This window comes from Vicugna pacos, chromosome 5, assembly GCF_048564905.1.
Source record: "Vicugna pacos chromosome 5, VicPac4, whole genome shotgun sequence".
NCBI classification, from domain to species: Eukaryota; Metazoa; Chordata; class Mammalia; order Artiodactyla; family Camelidae; genus Vicugna; species Vicugna pacos.
The window spans coordinates 64447781-64465145 of NC_132991.1; the positions used below are offsets into that span (position 1 = coordinate 64447781).

General features: G+C 42.0%; 1 protein-coding gene across 3 annotated transcripts in view; it reads left to right on the forward strand.

The window, feature by feature from the left end:
• PLEKHM3 (pleckstrin homology domain containing M3) overlaps positions 1–17365 on the forward strand; it is a 164205-nt gene that overhangs the window by 13130 nt on the left and 133710 nt on the right. For all 3 annotated transcript variants that reach the window (XR_004189975.2, XM_006205232.4, XM_072961370.1), the window contains exon 2: positions 6884–7802. Coding sequence is in view for 2 of the 3 variants with exons in the window: in XM_006205232.4 (XP_006205294.2) it covers positions 7202–7802 (601 nt within the window). In the remaining variant the exon portion in view is untranslated. The remainder of the gene's footprint in view (positions 1–6883; positions 7803–17365) is intronic.

Below are 17365 nucleotides of genomic sequence, written 5' to 3' on the forward strand. Positions count from 1 at the left end.
CATCAACATGCTTATGTTGTCTTTATGACAAAGCACCATGGAAAACCATAACCTCTTGTAGCCCAACAGTCCAGAAACATCATCTTACTGGGTCAGATCCTCTTGTGGTGGATCCTTTACATTATGTAACTCAGAAAATTTCCAGTCAGCTGTGGCCTTAACCAAAGTGAAGAACACATGAGAGCCACATGTGCTGACCTTTCTTATCATCACCCTTGGTTCTCATGTTTGAAAATGGACCAGCAGAAACCGCTTATCCTAGGTGTTCTTTGGCATTGCATTCTTCTCCTAGTCTGGCTGCTTCTAAAACTACATGGCCCCAGACACCCTCTTAGCACTCGTTACATTCTGATTACAAGCCATTTAGTCAAGTGGAGGGGAAGTCAGCGCTTTTACCATCTGGCTTGGGAGAACATGGTATCTCTGTGTGGGCCAGGCTGGTATTATTACTCATATCTGTCTCTACCTCTGTGTGGGAGGGAGGCAGTGTTCATCCTGTTAATTAGCCTTGCTTAATGAGCATGTAAACCGCAGATTTCCTTGTTAGGAAATAGCAACACATGGAGTCTCCATCCTGTTTCATTTTGGTGCATGCATGGGATTCTTTGGATTGAGCTTCTATGACCACACTGACAAATGGACCTCAATTTCTCAATCTTTTACATAGGGAAAATAACCCTTTGTACAGATTGGGTATTCTCTCTAAAAATAAGATAAAATGTCTATAGATCATTGAGTTTGGCTGAAAAGTAGTGTATTATAAATAGCTGGTTGCTGACTTTGCTGTTGTTGGGCTGACGTATCTTTCTGGGGAGAGACCAGGAACACATGGTTGTTGAGTGGGTGAGGTCCAGAGAAGGGCTCCATAATAAGGCAGCAGTTTACATTTTTTAAAGGCTTGTTGGAACAGCTACCCAGTGAACGATTCACATGTGAGGCAGTTTGATACTAGCAACGTTACTGGATGCAGGTAGCTGAGTAAGGCACCCAGAGGTTAAATGGTTTGCCAGAGGCCACCCAGCACGTGTGTGGCTGAGCCCGATTTAGAACACAGTTCTAATTAGCTCCTGGTTTCCAGTTTTGCGTGGAGGCAAAGCAGACTGCACCCACATAGTGATTTTACTCAGTTCACTTTGTCAGGGGAAAGTACTCTTTAGATTTTGACCTGTCTAAGGATGCTATTTTTTTTGATTAATTTCAAAACCAAATGAGGCAAGCTAATAAGGAGGTGTTCATTTTCAGAGACTGAACTTAGTCTTAGACCCTGGTATTGTGGCAAGTTTGAGGACTGTACAATTCATTTTCAGAGACTGAACTTAGTCTTAGACCCTGGTATTGTGGCAAGTTTGAGGACTGTACAATCTAGGGAAAGATGAACTTCCCAAAGAGAAAGGTTGGAAAATGGAGGAAGACATAGAGATTATAGAGGAGGGTCAGTGATACATCTTGCCTGCTGTCAAGTAGCTCAGAGTGTAAAGTGGGATGGAGAGAAACTGTTGATCATTTCAGGACAATGTGGCAAACCCAGGGTGCTCAGAGAGCCTGAGCAAATCGGAAGGCTCCCTGACTTGGGCCAAAGCATGGAGGACTAAAACGGTAAGGTGAGTGTTGGTCAGGAATGAGGGACTGGAGGGGTGGGTGGGTTATGAAGGGCACTGACGGTCACGCAAAGGAATAATGAGGCATTCATTCAACTTGTGTATATCTAGTGCCTTGTGTGTGTGTGTGAGGCACTGCCCTGTGCACTCGGGATACATTAGTGAGCAAAGTGAGCATAAATTTCTGCCCTCGAGGAGCTTACACTTTAGTGAGGAGAGAGAAACACCAAACATTAAATAAGAAGTTCACTGAGTGGTATGTTAGAAGACAGTCAATGCATAAGGGAAAAGGATCCAGCCAGGTGATCAAGGTTAATGTGAACAATAGTTAAGTCATGTTGATGGTATCTACTCTCATGATGCTATGATGAGAATGGTACTTTACCTCTGTGATTTTTTTTCCCCAAAACATATAGCCCTAGTCTAATCATGAGAAACACACTAAACAAATCCCAATCGAGGGATAGTCTATACAATACCTGACCAGTATTCCTCAAAATTGTAAAGTCATCAGAAACAAGTAAAGTCTGAGAAACCGTCATAGCCAAGAGCAGGCTGCAGAGACTTGACAACTAAATATCATGTTGCATCCTGGATGGGATCCTGGAACAGAAGAAGGATATTAGGGGGGCACTGAGGACATCTGAACAAAGTGTGAACTTTAGTTAACAACAGTGTATCAGTCTTGGTTCACTAATTGTGACAAATGTACCACATTACTGTAAGATGTCACATGGAAGACACTGGATGTAGGGGACATGGGAACTCATCACACTATCTTTTCAATAATCCTGTAAACCTAAAACTGTTCTAACATTAAAAGTTTAAAAAAAAAAACAGAGTAAAGAGGATCAGAAGTCCAGGGTAGAGACACTCATTATAATTTTAAATATGGTGGTCAGGTAGGCCTCATTGAGAAGCTGACATGAACAGTCACTTAAAGAGAGAACTGACCACGTTGGCATCTGGGGGAAGAGCCATTGCAAAGACCCTGAGGTGACAGCATGCCAGCAAGTTGGAGAACCAGCAGGGAGGCCAGTGTGGAAGGAAGGCTGGGAGAGGGAGGGTATGAGGTCCTAGAGGAAAGATGGTGGAACCCATCAGGTAGGGCCTTTTAGGCCGTTATTATTCATGTATTGTGTGCCAGGGACTGTGCCATTCCTTGTCCTACTTAATTCTCTCCACTATCTTAGGAGCGTGGTATTATTAACTTGCTGATTTTGCAAATGAGAAAACTGAGCTTAGAAGGTTAAGTCACTTACTGAAGTCCCATTGCTGGTAATTGGTGGAACTGCACTTCCTTTCTTCCCCCTGAGACCCAGAGTTGTCACTCCTGACCTCTGCCTCCTCTCCTGGGGGCTGGACTAGATCTTCTAGGCCAGGAATTAGTGAGCTGCAGTGCCCTGGATAGTCTGGCCCTCTGCTTGTTTTTGTTTGGTTTGTCTGCTTTAAGTTGAGGTTAAAAAAAAAAAACACCTATAAGATTTACCATCTTAATCATTTTGAGGTCAGTGGTGTTTATATTCACATTACTGTGAAACTGATCTCCAGAACTTTTCATCTTGCAAATGTGAAACTCTGTACCTGTTAAACAACAACTCCCTTTCCCCTACTCCCACCATTCTACATTTTGTTTTCATGAATATGACTACTTAATATACACTGAATCATGCAGTATTTGTCTTTTTATAAGTGGCTTGTTCTTCTTAGTATGATGTCCTCAGGGTTTATTCATGTTGTAGCATGTGACAGGATTTCCTTCCTTTTAAAGGCAGAATAGTATTTCCTTTTATGGATATACCACATTTTGGTTCTCTGCCTGTTTTTTAAATAAAGTTTTATCAGAACACAGATATGTCCAATCATTTCCGTATTGCATGTGGCTGTTTTCTATAGCCATAGAGTTGAGTAGTTGCAAAAGTGACTGTGTGACCCATAAGCTTACTACAGAAAGTGTTTGCTGAACCCTGTTCTACTGGGGAAACTCTGAAGGATTAAGAGAAGTGATGTGGAGGCTGTATTAGAAGGAGGAAGGCAAGAGGCAGGAAGACCTTGCTGGCTCTGTAGATGGACACTGACTTGGACATGGGGCTTGCCCTCAAGAAGCTTATAGTCTATTTGAGGGAAAATGTTTACGAAGTTAACTTGTTTAGTGATGCTTTAGATATTCAGGGATGGGAGAGATCCCAAAGGACTGAGTCTTCAGGAAAGACTTCGCGGAGGATTGGGGTTTGGGATGGGATGGATCGGATCGCTGCGGGTGTGGAGGAGTGCATCAGCCTTCTCAGCGTGCCTTAACAGATGAGAAAGACTTTGAAGGCATTTAGAGCAGTGTCTGAATAGGATGGGCAGAAGTGACACCTCTTGCAATGGAAGCAGCAGGTGGGCAGGCCTGGAGATCAAAAAGGTAAACCTTGAAAGATCTGTGTGACTAAGTGGAGGAATGAAGAGAGGATGAGTGGCCTGAAATAATAGGGCACATGGTGGAGAGTAGACCTTTTTAGAGTATGGTTTTGAAGGATAAATGCATAAGAGAATAGCTGAGTAAGCTCCAAACACAAGCAATGGAAAGACTAATAGTGAAATTCCTAGAATGGAAAGTACAGATTAGCCCAGTGAACTTGGGGTGGAGTAGGGGTGGTTTGGGGAAATCTTACTCCAAATTACATAGCCAATAAGAGACAGACTTAGGATTCGGACCTAGATCTGACTCTAGATCCACTACACTAGATTGCTTGCTATTACTCCAGTATATAGCTCACCACACTGCCTAAGGAAAGGCATTTTCTATATGACACTTGAAAAGCCCTTACTAGCCACAAGGTGATTTACTCTTCCTAATTTCTTCTGAGCCATCTAGGCAAATACCTTCAAAGTTTTCTAGGCTCACCTCAAAGGGCACCTCCTTTTGAAGGCTTTCTTAATCTCTCCCTCACCTTTGCTAACAAGTGACCCCTTCTTCCTTCCGCCACCAAATCTGTTTCCATCCTCTATCAGGGTGGTTTTTTGGACTTACTTTCTTAGGCTCATCATGATAGACTGTGAGCCTCTTTAGGTCAAGAGCTGTAACTTACTCATTTTTCCATCTTTAGTGTCTTGTATCTGTTGTGACCTGAATAAATGAATGGATGGGTAGATGAGTGATTTCCAGAATCCCTTGTCAAACAGCATTGAAATAGTTCTGAATTTGAATTGTTACTGCCCTTAATGAGGATTAAAGGAGGCAATTCATGGGACCTCTTACTCTCTCTGGGCCTCCGTGTCCCCTTCTGTGAAAGGTTGGGGTTGGAAGGATGATCTCAAAGGCTCCTTCCTTGTCTGACAGTCTATGATTTTAGAACGTGTTGGGATCAAGTGTTCCACAGGGCAGCAGTACTGGCCGGCAGTGGTCATATGCTTCTAAGCAGTTTGTGAATACCCAAGCAGGGAGCCCAAAGAGTATATTCCTAGACATTTTGATTAAAAAAGAAATAAAAAATCAATTTGAAGATATTTACTCCCTGTGGTATGATTAAAGGCTGAATTTTAAGCACTGGATAAGAAGATTTCATAAAAGGATCTTAGATGACTAACTTCTATAAAACTCTTCTATAAAATGGGAACCTTATACTTTATTATGTTCATTTGAAATTTTAGTAAATAAAGAACTACAAGTTTTAAGATTTATTATGTATTTTTTTCCTTAGCCTCTGGTATACGAGATGAGACTGAAAAATCGCAAGTTTCAAAATTAGAGCAGTAGTAAAATCCTGCTACACACGATTCGAGACTCAAGGCTTAGCTGTAGACACAGCAAGCAAAAACCTGTTTGCAGCTAGAAAAATATTTTAGCTGATTTTATCTCTAGAAAACCAATCTTTGCCTTGCTTCATGAATGTTAACATAATAAATATCAAAATATAAAAAGTAGATAAATTCACAGTCATTGTCACTTTACAAGAGGTTAGCCACAGAGCTCCTGCAAACTGCAAACCTTCCTGATGCATTTAAAATAAGTAGCTGTGTGTACAATTTTTACTTACACACATTAAGCCGTGTAGATTGATGCTGTTGATTCAAATCTAATGATTTAATGACCTAAGTGCTAAAAATTATTTTAATTAACCATAGAGATTGTACAGTTAAAAAAAAAGGCACACATACACCTTTGCACATTTGAAAAGGTGTTGCTAATTGCCTAGTTTTACCTACTTGTAAGTAGTTAAGGGAAGAAAAGATCTTACCTAGTTGTTCTGTTTGTTCGTTTTTCGGTAAAGATACAAAGGTGTATGTTGAGAATGTGAAATGTGGCTAGTAGTTAGTATGGCTGAGGAACTTTATTTGATTTTAATAAATTTAAGTTTAAGTAGCCATGTATGGGGGGAGGGTATAGCTCAAGTGGTAGAGTGCATGCTTAGCATGCATAAGGTCCTGGGTTCAATTACTAGTACTCTATCTAAAAATAAAGAAATAAATAAACCTAATTACTCCCCCAGAAAAACACTAAATAAATAAATAGCTCTTCCAAAAAAAAAAAAAGCCATGTGTGGCTAGTGTCTACCGTATTGGATAGCATCACTGTCAGGGTCTGCTCTCCTTGCTCTGGCCTTGGGGATCTAGCATTTGCAGAGCTTGTGGTTGGTGTTAGGGTTGTTTCTGCCCAGCTTTGAGGCTGAGGCTGGACCTATACTCCTAGGCCATTCCTCAAAGCCTCAGGGAGTTTGGAGCCTGTGAAGCCTTTCTGCAAGATGACCGGAGGAACTGTGAAGTCCAGAGCCATCATTAGGCATTACATAATTGAAACCTAGGAAGCCCAGCACAATAACATTCAGGTTAATAAAAAGGGCTGGTTCTCCCTCTCTACTTCCCCCTTGCACTTCTGAGCCCAACAAATCATCAGTACTTTCAAGGTTTCTGAAAGGACTCATGCATTTATGACTTTCAGGCTGATTACAATATAGGCCCTGTCACAGAATTCCTACTCTCTGTTGCTTACTCTTTTAGGTCAGCAAGATCACAGAGATTGGCCAGGGCAGTCTTTTCACAACTGCTCTCAAAGGCTTCTCTCTGTGAGTAAAAGCTATTGATCTTAATTCCGCTTATCAAGAGACCCACCCTGCTCTGCGTAAGTTCTAATGCAAAGTAGTGATGGGTACTCTTGACAGTGGAACTCCTGCGTGGGTGTTGTCCGCCTTTGGGCATGACTGGCGTAGAAGAGATGCAAAGATAGGAAGTAATTGGGCAGATTCATGTGTGTAGACCACAGTGAACCACGTGCCAATGTCGTTCTGTTTATTTTCTTTCAGGAAATTAAAGATGGTTGCGGCACTGCTGTGACCAGCACTTCCTGTGTCTCTACAGAGATCTCACTGAAGAATAATCTCAGAGGAATGTTTGTCTCCCAGCATCTTTCTTGATGACTATTATCATCTAGCAAATGCTTTTAGTGACTTGGAAAACATCAACCACACTTGTGCTTGGCCTGCTCTGAGCAGCCGAATGAAAGTTCCTTCCAGTTGTTTCTAGAACCACGTCACCCAAAGCACCTCTCTTCACTGGGTGAAGGTTCATGCAGCCCTTTCCTGAACCAGCTTAGGGGGCTTAGTCCTCTCGGAGCCTGTGACATGGAAGCTTTGGAAGTGGACGATATCAGCCCCGCCTTGGAAGTTACTGAGGATTTCTTTAGCACTTTTGATAGTAAACTGGAAAAGGCCGTGCAGCAAGCGGAGGTTTATGGGATTCAGGAAGTCCCTGAACTGGTGGGGCACGAGGTACTCAGTAACATAGACAATGGTGCTATCAGAAACGTCGCCTCCTTGGGCAAGGGGGGTATGATTTGGGACCACTGTAAGACCAGGCTCTTAGAAACCAAAGCTCAAAATGTCTTCCCTGCCAAAGAACAGTTTATGGTCCAGAAGGGGACAGCCCCAGATAATCTTTCCTGGATGGAACAAAAGGAAGCTTCCACCTTTAATTTTTTCAACATCTGTCAGCGTCGGAGGGACAGACCTCGTTCTGTGAATGACTTACTGGATGAGAACACCACTTTTAAGCCCGGGCACACTCGATCAAGGTCAGATATTAGCCAGGTGGACTGGAGGGCAGTCCTCAGAACCTCACCTTTGCAGCAGCAGCAACAACCGTCTCTTCAGGGCCCTCACTTCACCAGGCTGTCTTTTCTGTTGCCTTCGTCAAACAAGGTAGAAGATGCTCAAGGAAATACTGGTATGTTTTCATAGGTGACTGCTGATGAACACTGTTGATTTTCCGTTGTCTGTCTTGCATTTACCTCAGGAGAGTCTTACTCTCCATTGTCCACGTCTAGCTTTGCTTACTCCAGCCCCCTCCTCCATTTACTTTCACACTTACCTGACCTCAAGTCTACAGTCTGGCTATTGTCTGAAGAGGGACTGAGTGAAAAGATAACTACGGTTCATTCTCTCTTCCTCATCTGGTGTGTTAGAATCAGAATAGTCTCATAATTAACGTAGTACTTTCCTTTGAACATTGTATCATACCGCTTATTCACATCCACTGGCTGTGGCCTTGTGCTACGAAGGATTTAAAGATGTGTGACCACACAGCCCCTGCCCTAAAGAACTTCTCATTTAGTGAAGGGATCAGATGCCCCATAGTGAGAGAAAGTAGATGCTCAATTGAAATGTCTGTAAGGGAACTTTTGGTTTACCCTATATTTGGGAGATTATTTTTTTTAATGTGTGACAGTGATCGTAAGAGGTTAGAGGAAGGGGAAGACACTGTGGGCTGGGCTTGTCGGGAAGCATTTGTCAGACATCATGAGACTTGAGCTAGACCTTGAATAACACTAAGATGCAGGAAGAGGGTCACAGTTAGAGGATGCTCGGTTAGGATGATGGTGTGGACAGCAGTGAGGTGGGAAAGACCGAGGAGAGTGGGTTGACCCTTGTGAGGGGACCAAAGGGCAGTGGGAGGAGAAGTTTGTAGAGGTTGCCTAGCACCTCGTGGTGTAGGGCCCTGAATTTCCTTTCCCTCGTACTTTGTACACACACAGGAGCTCTCTCTTCTGTGAGTTATGACAAACCATCTGTCTGTTTCCCCCAGCATTTTCCTTCACGATAACCTCATTTGTACAGGCTGTCCATTTTTATTACTGATGATTCTTCAATCACCCTCCTTAACTCTTAATTTAGATGGCTTCTGCTTCATTAGCTGGGGAGATTATGTACTTAACTGCTATTTTAGGGTTACTTCAGTCTCTATCATTGCTTGCTAGTCCAATGATACAATTTAACATTATATTTTATTTACTTATTTTACATTACATTTTAATTAATTAAATTTAGTTTGTAAGTGTAATTCAAGGCAAGGATATGGTTTAGTACGTCTGCTAAGGAAATGCGATGTTCCCGTCCATGAGGTGCTGCATTATTTTCACATCCCGTTCAGATCTACCCTTTTAAAATACTTCTTTCCCCATTCAGGTTTATAACTTGTAATTCCTTATCTTCTCTCCTAGACTTTCCCCAGTCCTCTGTGACATCTAGCTAAAGGTGGTGACCGTAGGGGTAGAAAGAAAAGGGCGTATAAAGCATAGGGCTTGCTAACTGAGTCAGTATGAGTTTAAACAAGCTCCTATGACCCCAGTGCCTGCTAGAACGAGAGCTTTGCCTTGGACTCACGTTCAAACAGTTGTACTCATTGGTTAGCAAACAAACTCAGTTCTTTTTTGGTTTCTTGGAGTTCACACAGATTTTTTTTTTTAATCACTGAACCACTAACCATTCTAAATCCCTGGCATAACCCACGTTAAGAGGATGTCATATCTCCAGTTTTATTTTTCCTATCTTGTTTGGATTATAAATGCAAGAACCAGCCTTCCTTGGGCTCCCTCTTGAGAATATGACAGACCATTATTATTTTTTAATTCTTGATGTTAAAAAAGTTGAATATTAAATTATGTTGAAATGTAAGTACTGAATGGTATTTTAAAAAGTGAACTGGAACAAATGGCCTTGCAGATATTGATATAATATAACCTGGCCACCTTTTGATCATCCATGGGATATGCATCCTATCAGGATGGAATAAAGTGGGGGAAATAGCCTGCTGAGTTTCTGACACCTTTTCTGGCTTGTGGGAGAGAGAAATGATGTTTGTATCGCTCACCAGGAGAAGGGCAGGGGCATTCGAGGCCCACTGGCCACCCATTCTTGGGCTGTGGGGGTAGAGAGGAGTTCTAGATTCATGGCGGCTCACCGACTCTGCCAACCATGGTTCTCACAGCATTTGAGGATAGGGGATGTGCTGACACCCAGGTGCATACTAGTCAAAATCAGCTAAGATCTTTGAGTGAAGTTTACTTTAAGACCTTTGAAAGTAGCCATCCAAACTGAAGAAAGACTTACTGTTTCTCTTGAAGGAATATGCCAAAGGCTGAGGGAGTATCTTGACCAGAGCTTGAGATGAGGACCCAGGAGATCTGGGGTCAGGCCAGACTTCTTCCCTGAACTTCATACTCACATATCCGACTGCCTGGTGAACAGCTCTGCTGAAATGTCCCACAGACCTCAAATTCACTGTCCGAAAGGGCCCATCAGCCTCTAATCCCTCTCTTCTGCTGTTCTAAAAATTAACAAAGGTTAATGAGAGGCTGAGGGCTCCTCAGAAGAAATAAAATCTAGCCAAATGGGTTTCCACTGATGAGGGCAATTGGTTTTCTGTTTGACTCTGTCACTCCCTTACTTACTGACAGGCTTTATTACTGTGTAGTCTTATGTTTTCTCCAGGTGATTTTTTTTCTGGATCCCTTTCTGAGCTCACCTGAGTAGCAGCCGCGGTTCTTCTTCTCCTCGACCTCCCCTCCCCCTCTTTTGCCCCCTCTCATTCCCTCCCTTTCCTTCCATAACAACAAGCCCAAGGGTCTTCTTTGTTAGGTAGGGTCTCTGCGTCTTCTGCCTCCTGTGGCAATGATTAGCTGGGCCTTTGAGGATAATGGTGCTTTGGGTATAAAGCAAATCAAATTTTGTAGTAAGAGCTATTTGGCTAATGGACAAGCCTGTCTGAAGAAGGCCTTCTGGTCAGACAAGGTATCATATTGGTTAAAAAATGACTAAACCTAGAGTGTTAGAGTTTCAATCCTTTTCCCCTTCTTACTAGCTGTGTGACATAGGGCAGGTTTCTTCATCTCTCTGAGACTTCTTGTTTTGGCCATAAAGTATGGGATAATAGTAGTACTTACTTCAATATCTTGTGAGCATTAAGTGAGTTAAAAGATCTAAAGTGCTTCTTAGAACCATGTTTTTCACATAGTAAACACTTAATAAGTGTCTTAAGCATTTAATAATGGTATTATTAATTGAATTTGAAACTCATCAATGAGAATCAAAGTGATCCCCCTAATCACTCTTACCTTTCCCTGGCATAGTCAATTTCATAAACTGGCCTCACAGTAAATATGTCTTGAATTGGCCTTCCTGCATTGTACTCTGTCTTAGCTATTAACTGGTTTGTTGATGGGAAATAAACCAGCCATTCCCTCTCTCATACTGATTTGTTATCAACTGTTTACTGTCTCTCACACTAGAGTTTATGATCACTGAGGAAGGGATTGTTTCTTACATGTTGTTTTATCCTCAGTACGTAATACAGTGCTCTGAACACAGTATGTGCTCAGAACATTTTTGTTTTTTACATGTGAAATGAATACAAAAATAAATTAAAAGCATTAACTTCATTAGCTGGTTTATGTCTTTCTAGAAAAAGAACAACTCCACCCTCTCTTCTGAGGGCCTCACACCATCATCTGGCATCTTATACTGTGCACATACTCTCTGTGAAGTCCTTTAGCAGCAGTGAAAAATGAAGATTTGCTTTCATCTCAAAGGCTGCCGTGCACTATTCTTGTGATAAGATAAAAATCAAACAGATATAGCTTATAAAGTAGCCCCTAGCGTTGGAAGAGTGTTGCCCTGGCCGTGGAGGAGTCTCCAGATACCATCTCAGACTCCGGGGTCGGTCACATAGGCACAGTCACAATTATCCTTTGTAGAGGAATCTGACTGCTGTTTGGTGAGCACAAAGCCTGGGGAGATAATTGTGGTTTGCCCTTTAGTCTTTCTGAAGTTGGAAGTCATTGGAGGTGATTTTGCATCACTCCTCAATTTTTCCCTGTTCCCTCATAGTGCTTCTTTATGGGAGACGATTGCTTTGGATTTGAAGATCACTTCTTTCCTAGGTTCTTGGTATATATGAGAGCAGACTACATCAAACAGCCTACTTGCTACTGTAAAGCCAACATTTGGGCACCCAGTGTGTTCATCCCAGGGTAAGTGAGGGAGCCCAAATGGAAAGAGAAGGAAATAAAATGACAGTATCAAATACTTATTTTGTGCACTGACTATTTTAAGTGATTTGCAGGTAGCAGCTTATTTAATTCATATAACACTCTTGTGATATAGGTGTTTTTATTGACCCCATTTTAAGGATGATGAAACTGAGGCACAGAGAGCTTAAGTAATGTGCTTCAAGTCCCACAGCTAGTAATGAGTGGACCCTCAACTTGACCTGGGCAACCTTCCTTCAGAGTCCATGCTCTTAACCACTAAGCTGGGGCTAGACCCCTACTTTGAAAGCCAGTAGTTCTCAGCCTCCAAGTCAATCCCTGTGAGGGTAAGGATGGGAAGTAGTATGGAAGAAACAGACCTGGATAATGTTCATCAACTAAAATTAATCCCTCTTGGTATCACTGGTTAGGAAGAACTGAGACACACCAAAGCAGTCTACCTAAGCAAGGACTGTTTCCTGCATTTAACATTTATTCCATGAACAGTGCAGAGCTGGTCATAGTCCTTTAGGGGATCAATGAATCTGCAAGAAGAAGACTGTAACTTTACCTTTCACACCCTTGAATGTTAGCCCTACAGAAAAGTTTAAGTGAACGGACCCCCATGGTTTGTAACCATGGAAAGAGGACTTCAGGGTTTTGCCCCATCTTTGGCTGCCTTTTTCAATATTACTTGGAAGCCTGGGAATGCATTCTAGCGATTCCTTGCCTTAGGTAGAGGCAGACCTAAGTCAGACTTCTTCAGGTGGAATGGTACCCAGGCTAAGTGAGTGAAGGGTACTGCCAGTGGGTCCTACTAGGTGGATGGAGTGTGGCTTGAATCCAACCTAAAGACCCTGCCTTATCTGAGGATGGGATTGTAATGTTGAAGGGGTTAGGTATTAATTGATGGGAAGGAATAGATCAAAGGCAAAATGGAAACAGAGGCAGTTCTTTTTTCCCCCAACTTTATTGGCGTATAATCAACTAAATTTTGAGATATTTTAAGTGCACATCATGATGATTTGATATACATGTACATTGTGAAAGGATGTGTCCGTCCAGTTAATTAACACATCCTTCACCTCACATCAGAGGCAGTTATTTCTAAAGAACTTCGAGGTAGGTGGTGGGGACCAAAGCTTCCTCAGGGTCAGCTCCTTTCCCACTGCCATCCCAGTGTCTGCCATCCCCTGGGCCGCTGAGCAGAGATGTGCCTGGGAACTCACACCGAGGGGGGGCCCTGACCCCCCACCAGAATGGCTCATTTTTAGTTCAGCACTAATCTTAGCTCTCTACAGACATGCTCCTGACTAGTATCTGTCTTAACCCTTTAACCCTTGGCACCACTGTCATCCTATTCTTGTTTACTCAGTAATGATACAGCCATCAGCACCAAGGAATTACCTGTGGGATAAAGAAGATAGGGTCCTAACACCATAGAATCACAGTCCAAATGTAAACGTGTATTAAGGTAAGAACATAAAAAGTCATATGAACATGTGGACACTAGATATGTTATCAACATAAAAAGTAGTTGTCTACACACACACACACACACAGACTCTTATCCCCCTGAGTATATCCACATGGTAGAGAAAGACGAGGCGATTTAGAAAGAACATTCAACTAGGACTTGGAAGTGTTTTATCCCAGCTCTACTCCTAACTCACCAGGTGTAGGTTTGGAAAAAATCTCTTGTCTGTTGCCTTTGGTTTATAAATCTAGGGAAGCAGGTTAAATTATCTCTATAATCTTTCCCAACTTTGAAATATTATTCTAGGATATAGTTGAACTGACCTTGACTCACAGTTACATGGGAGCTAATTACTGTGGTCAGATTGGTACTGGAAGGTCATGATGGAAATATAGGTATGGTTGAAATTACTTAACACAGAAGGTTTTCTCTGTGCCTTGTAACTCCACTTCTGGATGAACTGCTATTGCAATTTTTAAAATAAAAAAAATTTAAAAGGAATCCTTGGCCTTGGCTATGGAGTTCTGAAGCTCAGCAGACTGCCCAAATCTGACTGACTTTTCGCTCCCTGACTGTGTTCACATTTTCATCTGCTTGGCCAGGGCAGTGGTCAGCTGGGCTTTTGTTTCAGTCAGTTTCACTCTCTGGTGACCTAATACCATTCCTATGCCTGTATTTTCCTGTGCTAAGTACTTCAGGAGAAGGTCTCGAGCAGAGACTTTCTTTAGGGCTAGAAAAACCATGGCAGTATGGTTTCTTTATCCTGAGTTTTATGTTACTCTGTTTCGATTTCCTTTTACCCTGTCTTTTACTTGGGGGAAAAAAAAAGCCAAATTTGGGACTTATACTAAAATGACTGCTTTTTCAATTATGATGTTTCTCAAAAGCCTTGGAGCCAGTAGAGGTGGGAATATTCCTGCGGGCTTAGAACAAGTGAGGTCACCAGGACATGGTCTCTTGCTGAATTTATGATTCACCCTTCAGCAAGATTAGTCAGTACAAAGAAGTTGCTAAAATAGGTCACAGAAAGTTGATTTTCTATGATTGTATAGTTTCCATTGGTTACATTTTTCGGAAACCCAACATGCCTCATCGACAGCCCGCATCCTGATTCCTAACAAATCTATATGGGAACTCTGAAAATGAGGTGTCTGACATTTTTTGTGGTTGTTCTGTTAATGTATTTTATCTTTCTTGGCTCAGGAGAACTATAGTTACTAATTTCACAAACTGCTAGAGTTACCTTCTCAGAACACAGATCTTTTCATGCCACTTGTTTTTAAGAATGAATCATGGTCCCCCTTTCTTTACAAAATCAAGTGTAAATTTTCTAAAGCATCCAGATATCTTTCCAGCCTTATCATTTGCACTTTTCTTCACCCCACCTCTGTAGCGTTTTTGAATGTGCCATGTGCTTTCAAGCTCCTGGACCTTTGCTTGTAGTGTCTCTTCAGCTAGAATACCTTCCCTGGCCCTCTTCTTCATTCAGAATCTTACAGTATCTTTCAAGGACCGATTCAAATACCACATCCTCCCTGAGACCTTTCCACATTTTAAATTTTTTTTAAATTGAAGTATAGGTGATTTACAATATTATATTAATTTCGGGTGGATAACATAGTGATTTGATATTTTTATAGACTATACTCCATATAAAGTTACTACAAAATATTGGTTGTATTCCCTATACCGTGCATTACATCCTTATAACTTATTTATTTAATACCTGGTACTTTGTATCTCCTAATCACCTTCACCTCTCTTGCCCCTCCCCTGACCCCTCTCCCCTCTGGTAATCACTAGTTTGTTCTCTGTATCTGTGGTTTTTTTTTAAATTAAAATTACTTTTTCTTTTACTTTATGTTTCCACAGCACATTTTATCCTGCTGTGCATTATAGGTAATTGCTTGTACATTCGTCTCAACACTAGGTTGGCAGTTCTTTGATGAAATGAATTATATTGTAGAAAACTTTCTATGATACCAAGTATGAGCATATACAAGGTGTTTGGTTGAATTCTGTGTATTGTTGATTGGAAAATCAGGACAGTACAGTTTTGTTTGTTTGTTTGTTTCCAAAATGGAAATGGCCTCTCTTGCATTTTTCCTTACCAAGCTTGAGTCAAGTTGAATGAAGTTTGTTACTGTTAATACTGTCAGTAAGAGCTGTCATTTAATGAGAGTTAACTTTATGCCCAGACCTGTGCTAAGAAGTGTTCATCCATTATCTTATTTCATATTCACAATAGTTTAATATGATAGGTTATCTTGTCCTGCTTTTACAAATGAGGAAGCTGAGCCTTAGAGAGGTTGCCCTCCCCCAAGGCCATCTGGCTGGTGTGTGGTGGGGCAGGATCCCAAGCCGGGCCAACTCTGGAGGCCACACGTAACCACTCTACCGTACTGCCTCTCAGGTCTGAGGAGGCTTTGGGCTCATTCCCTCCACCACAAATAAACCACAGTGTCATCCAGATGGAAAGTCTGGAGGTTGGAGTTCCACTCTCAGCTTCCACACTTTGTGGTGTAACCTTGTCCGGTTCATTTTGTTTCCTGGAACCTCTTTCCAAATCTGTTAAATCAGTTAGAATGCTTTTAGAAGCAAGTAACAAGTACTCGACTAAAGGTGGCATACACAGCAAGGCCATTTATCTTATTTTTTCATCCGTCTTAACAGATAGCTGTGAACACTCGGTGAATGTCAAACACTGTATGAAATAAATACTTAAGAACACCCACCTCTGGTGGCCCCAGGGTCATCAAGGATCCAGGCACCCCCCCCCCATGTTTTTGCTCTGCTCCCCTCAGTGTATTGGTGGTGTCTCTTATCTTCCTCTTGATGCAGGATGGCTATAGCAGCCCCAAGGATACATATCAACAGCCAGAGTCAGGGCACCTCCTCTGGGTCTCTTCCCAGAGGGCCCCAAAGCACCCCCTCAGTAGCCAGAACTAGGTTGCATGCCTGCCCTTAAAGCAGTCTCTGCCAAAGGAAATGGAGCTACTGATTAGATTAAACAAATCATGATTCTTTCCGTGGGGCAAGGGAGAGGACATCTCCTCTGAGCACCACACCTGGACAAAATTAGGGTTCTGCTGGTGAAGCAGCAGGAGACACCTGACAGGTTCTACCTCAGGGTCTACTAGGGGCTGGGCTGGTAGATTTCTAGTCCCTGCTGGCTCTAAGTTTCCACGATTCTGTGTTAACCAAAGATATAGCAATGGATGCCATTTGTCTTGAAATCTGGTGGCCTAAGGTATGGGAGATTCTTTTATGCTTAATTCCTATAGATTAGAGACCCAGAATGAGCAGCTCACCATGGCAAAGAGTAAGCGTCATTTGAAAGTTGATGTTTGGGGTTGTTTTCTGGGTCAAAAAGTTCTATAAACACTAGAGATGACCCTTGTCACAGAAAGCAGAAAACGTCTGAATATAAGAGGTTGGGTCTGTGGTCTCCTGATCAGATTCACACTTGAGAACTGAAATTGACCAGGTCTGTATTGACTTATGAGCTATCACTGTTGCCAATGGTACAAATAACTTAGCTAGAAAAGCTCCCCAGTTGTTGTGTCTAGCTCATATATAGCTATAATACATAACTAGATATGTTACAGGTCTGTTCCTACCAGAGCCTACAGATAACATGTCTTTTCCCCCCAGTTTACGAAGGGAAAACAAATGGGATATTCTCTTTTACCCAGAAAGAAGGATCTCCAAAGTGGCTCAAAGAAAAGATATCACTTGAGCCTAGATCACGTCTACAGAATAAGCTTGTTAACAAGTATCTTTGGGCACTACAGTGGCCAATGCTGTGTGAGGGCCTGTGTGCCATGTTTAAAATGTACACGACACAGCCCCTCTTCGGTTCTTGTAGCATCATTCTCTTCCTATTCCTTGCTGTGGACGTTTGTGGCAGTGTCATGATTGATGTGCGTCGTGTTAATTTCACTTCCCTTATTTGCCTCTAATGAGAATGCAGACCTAAAATTAGTTAATTTTCCCCCAGTTTCTGGC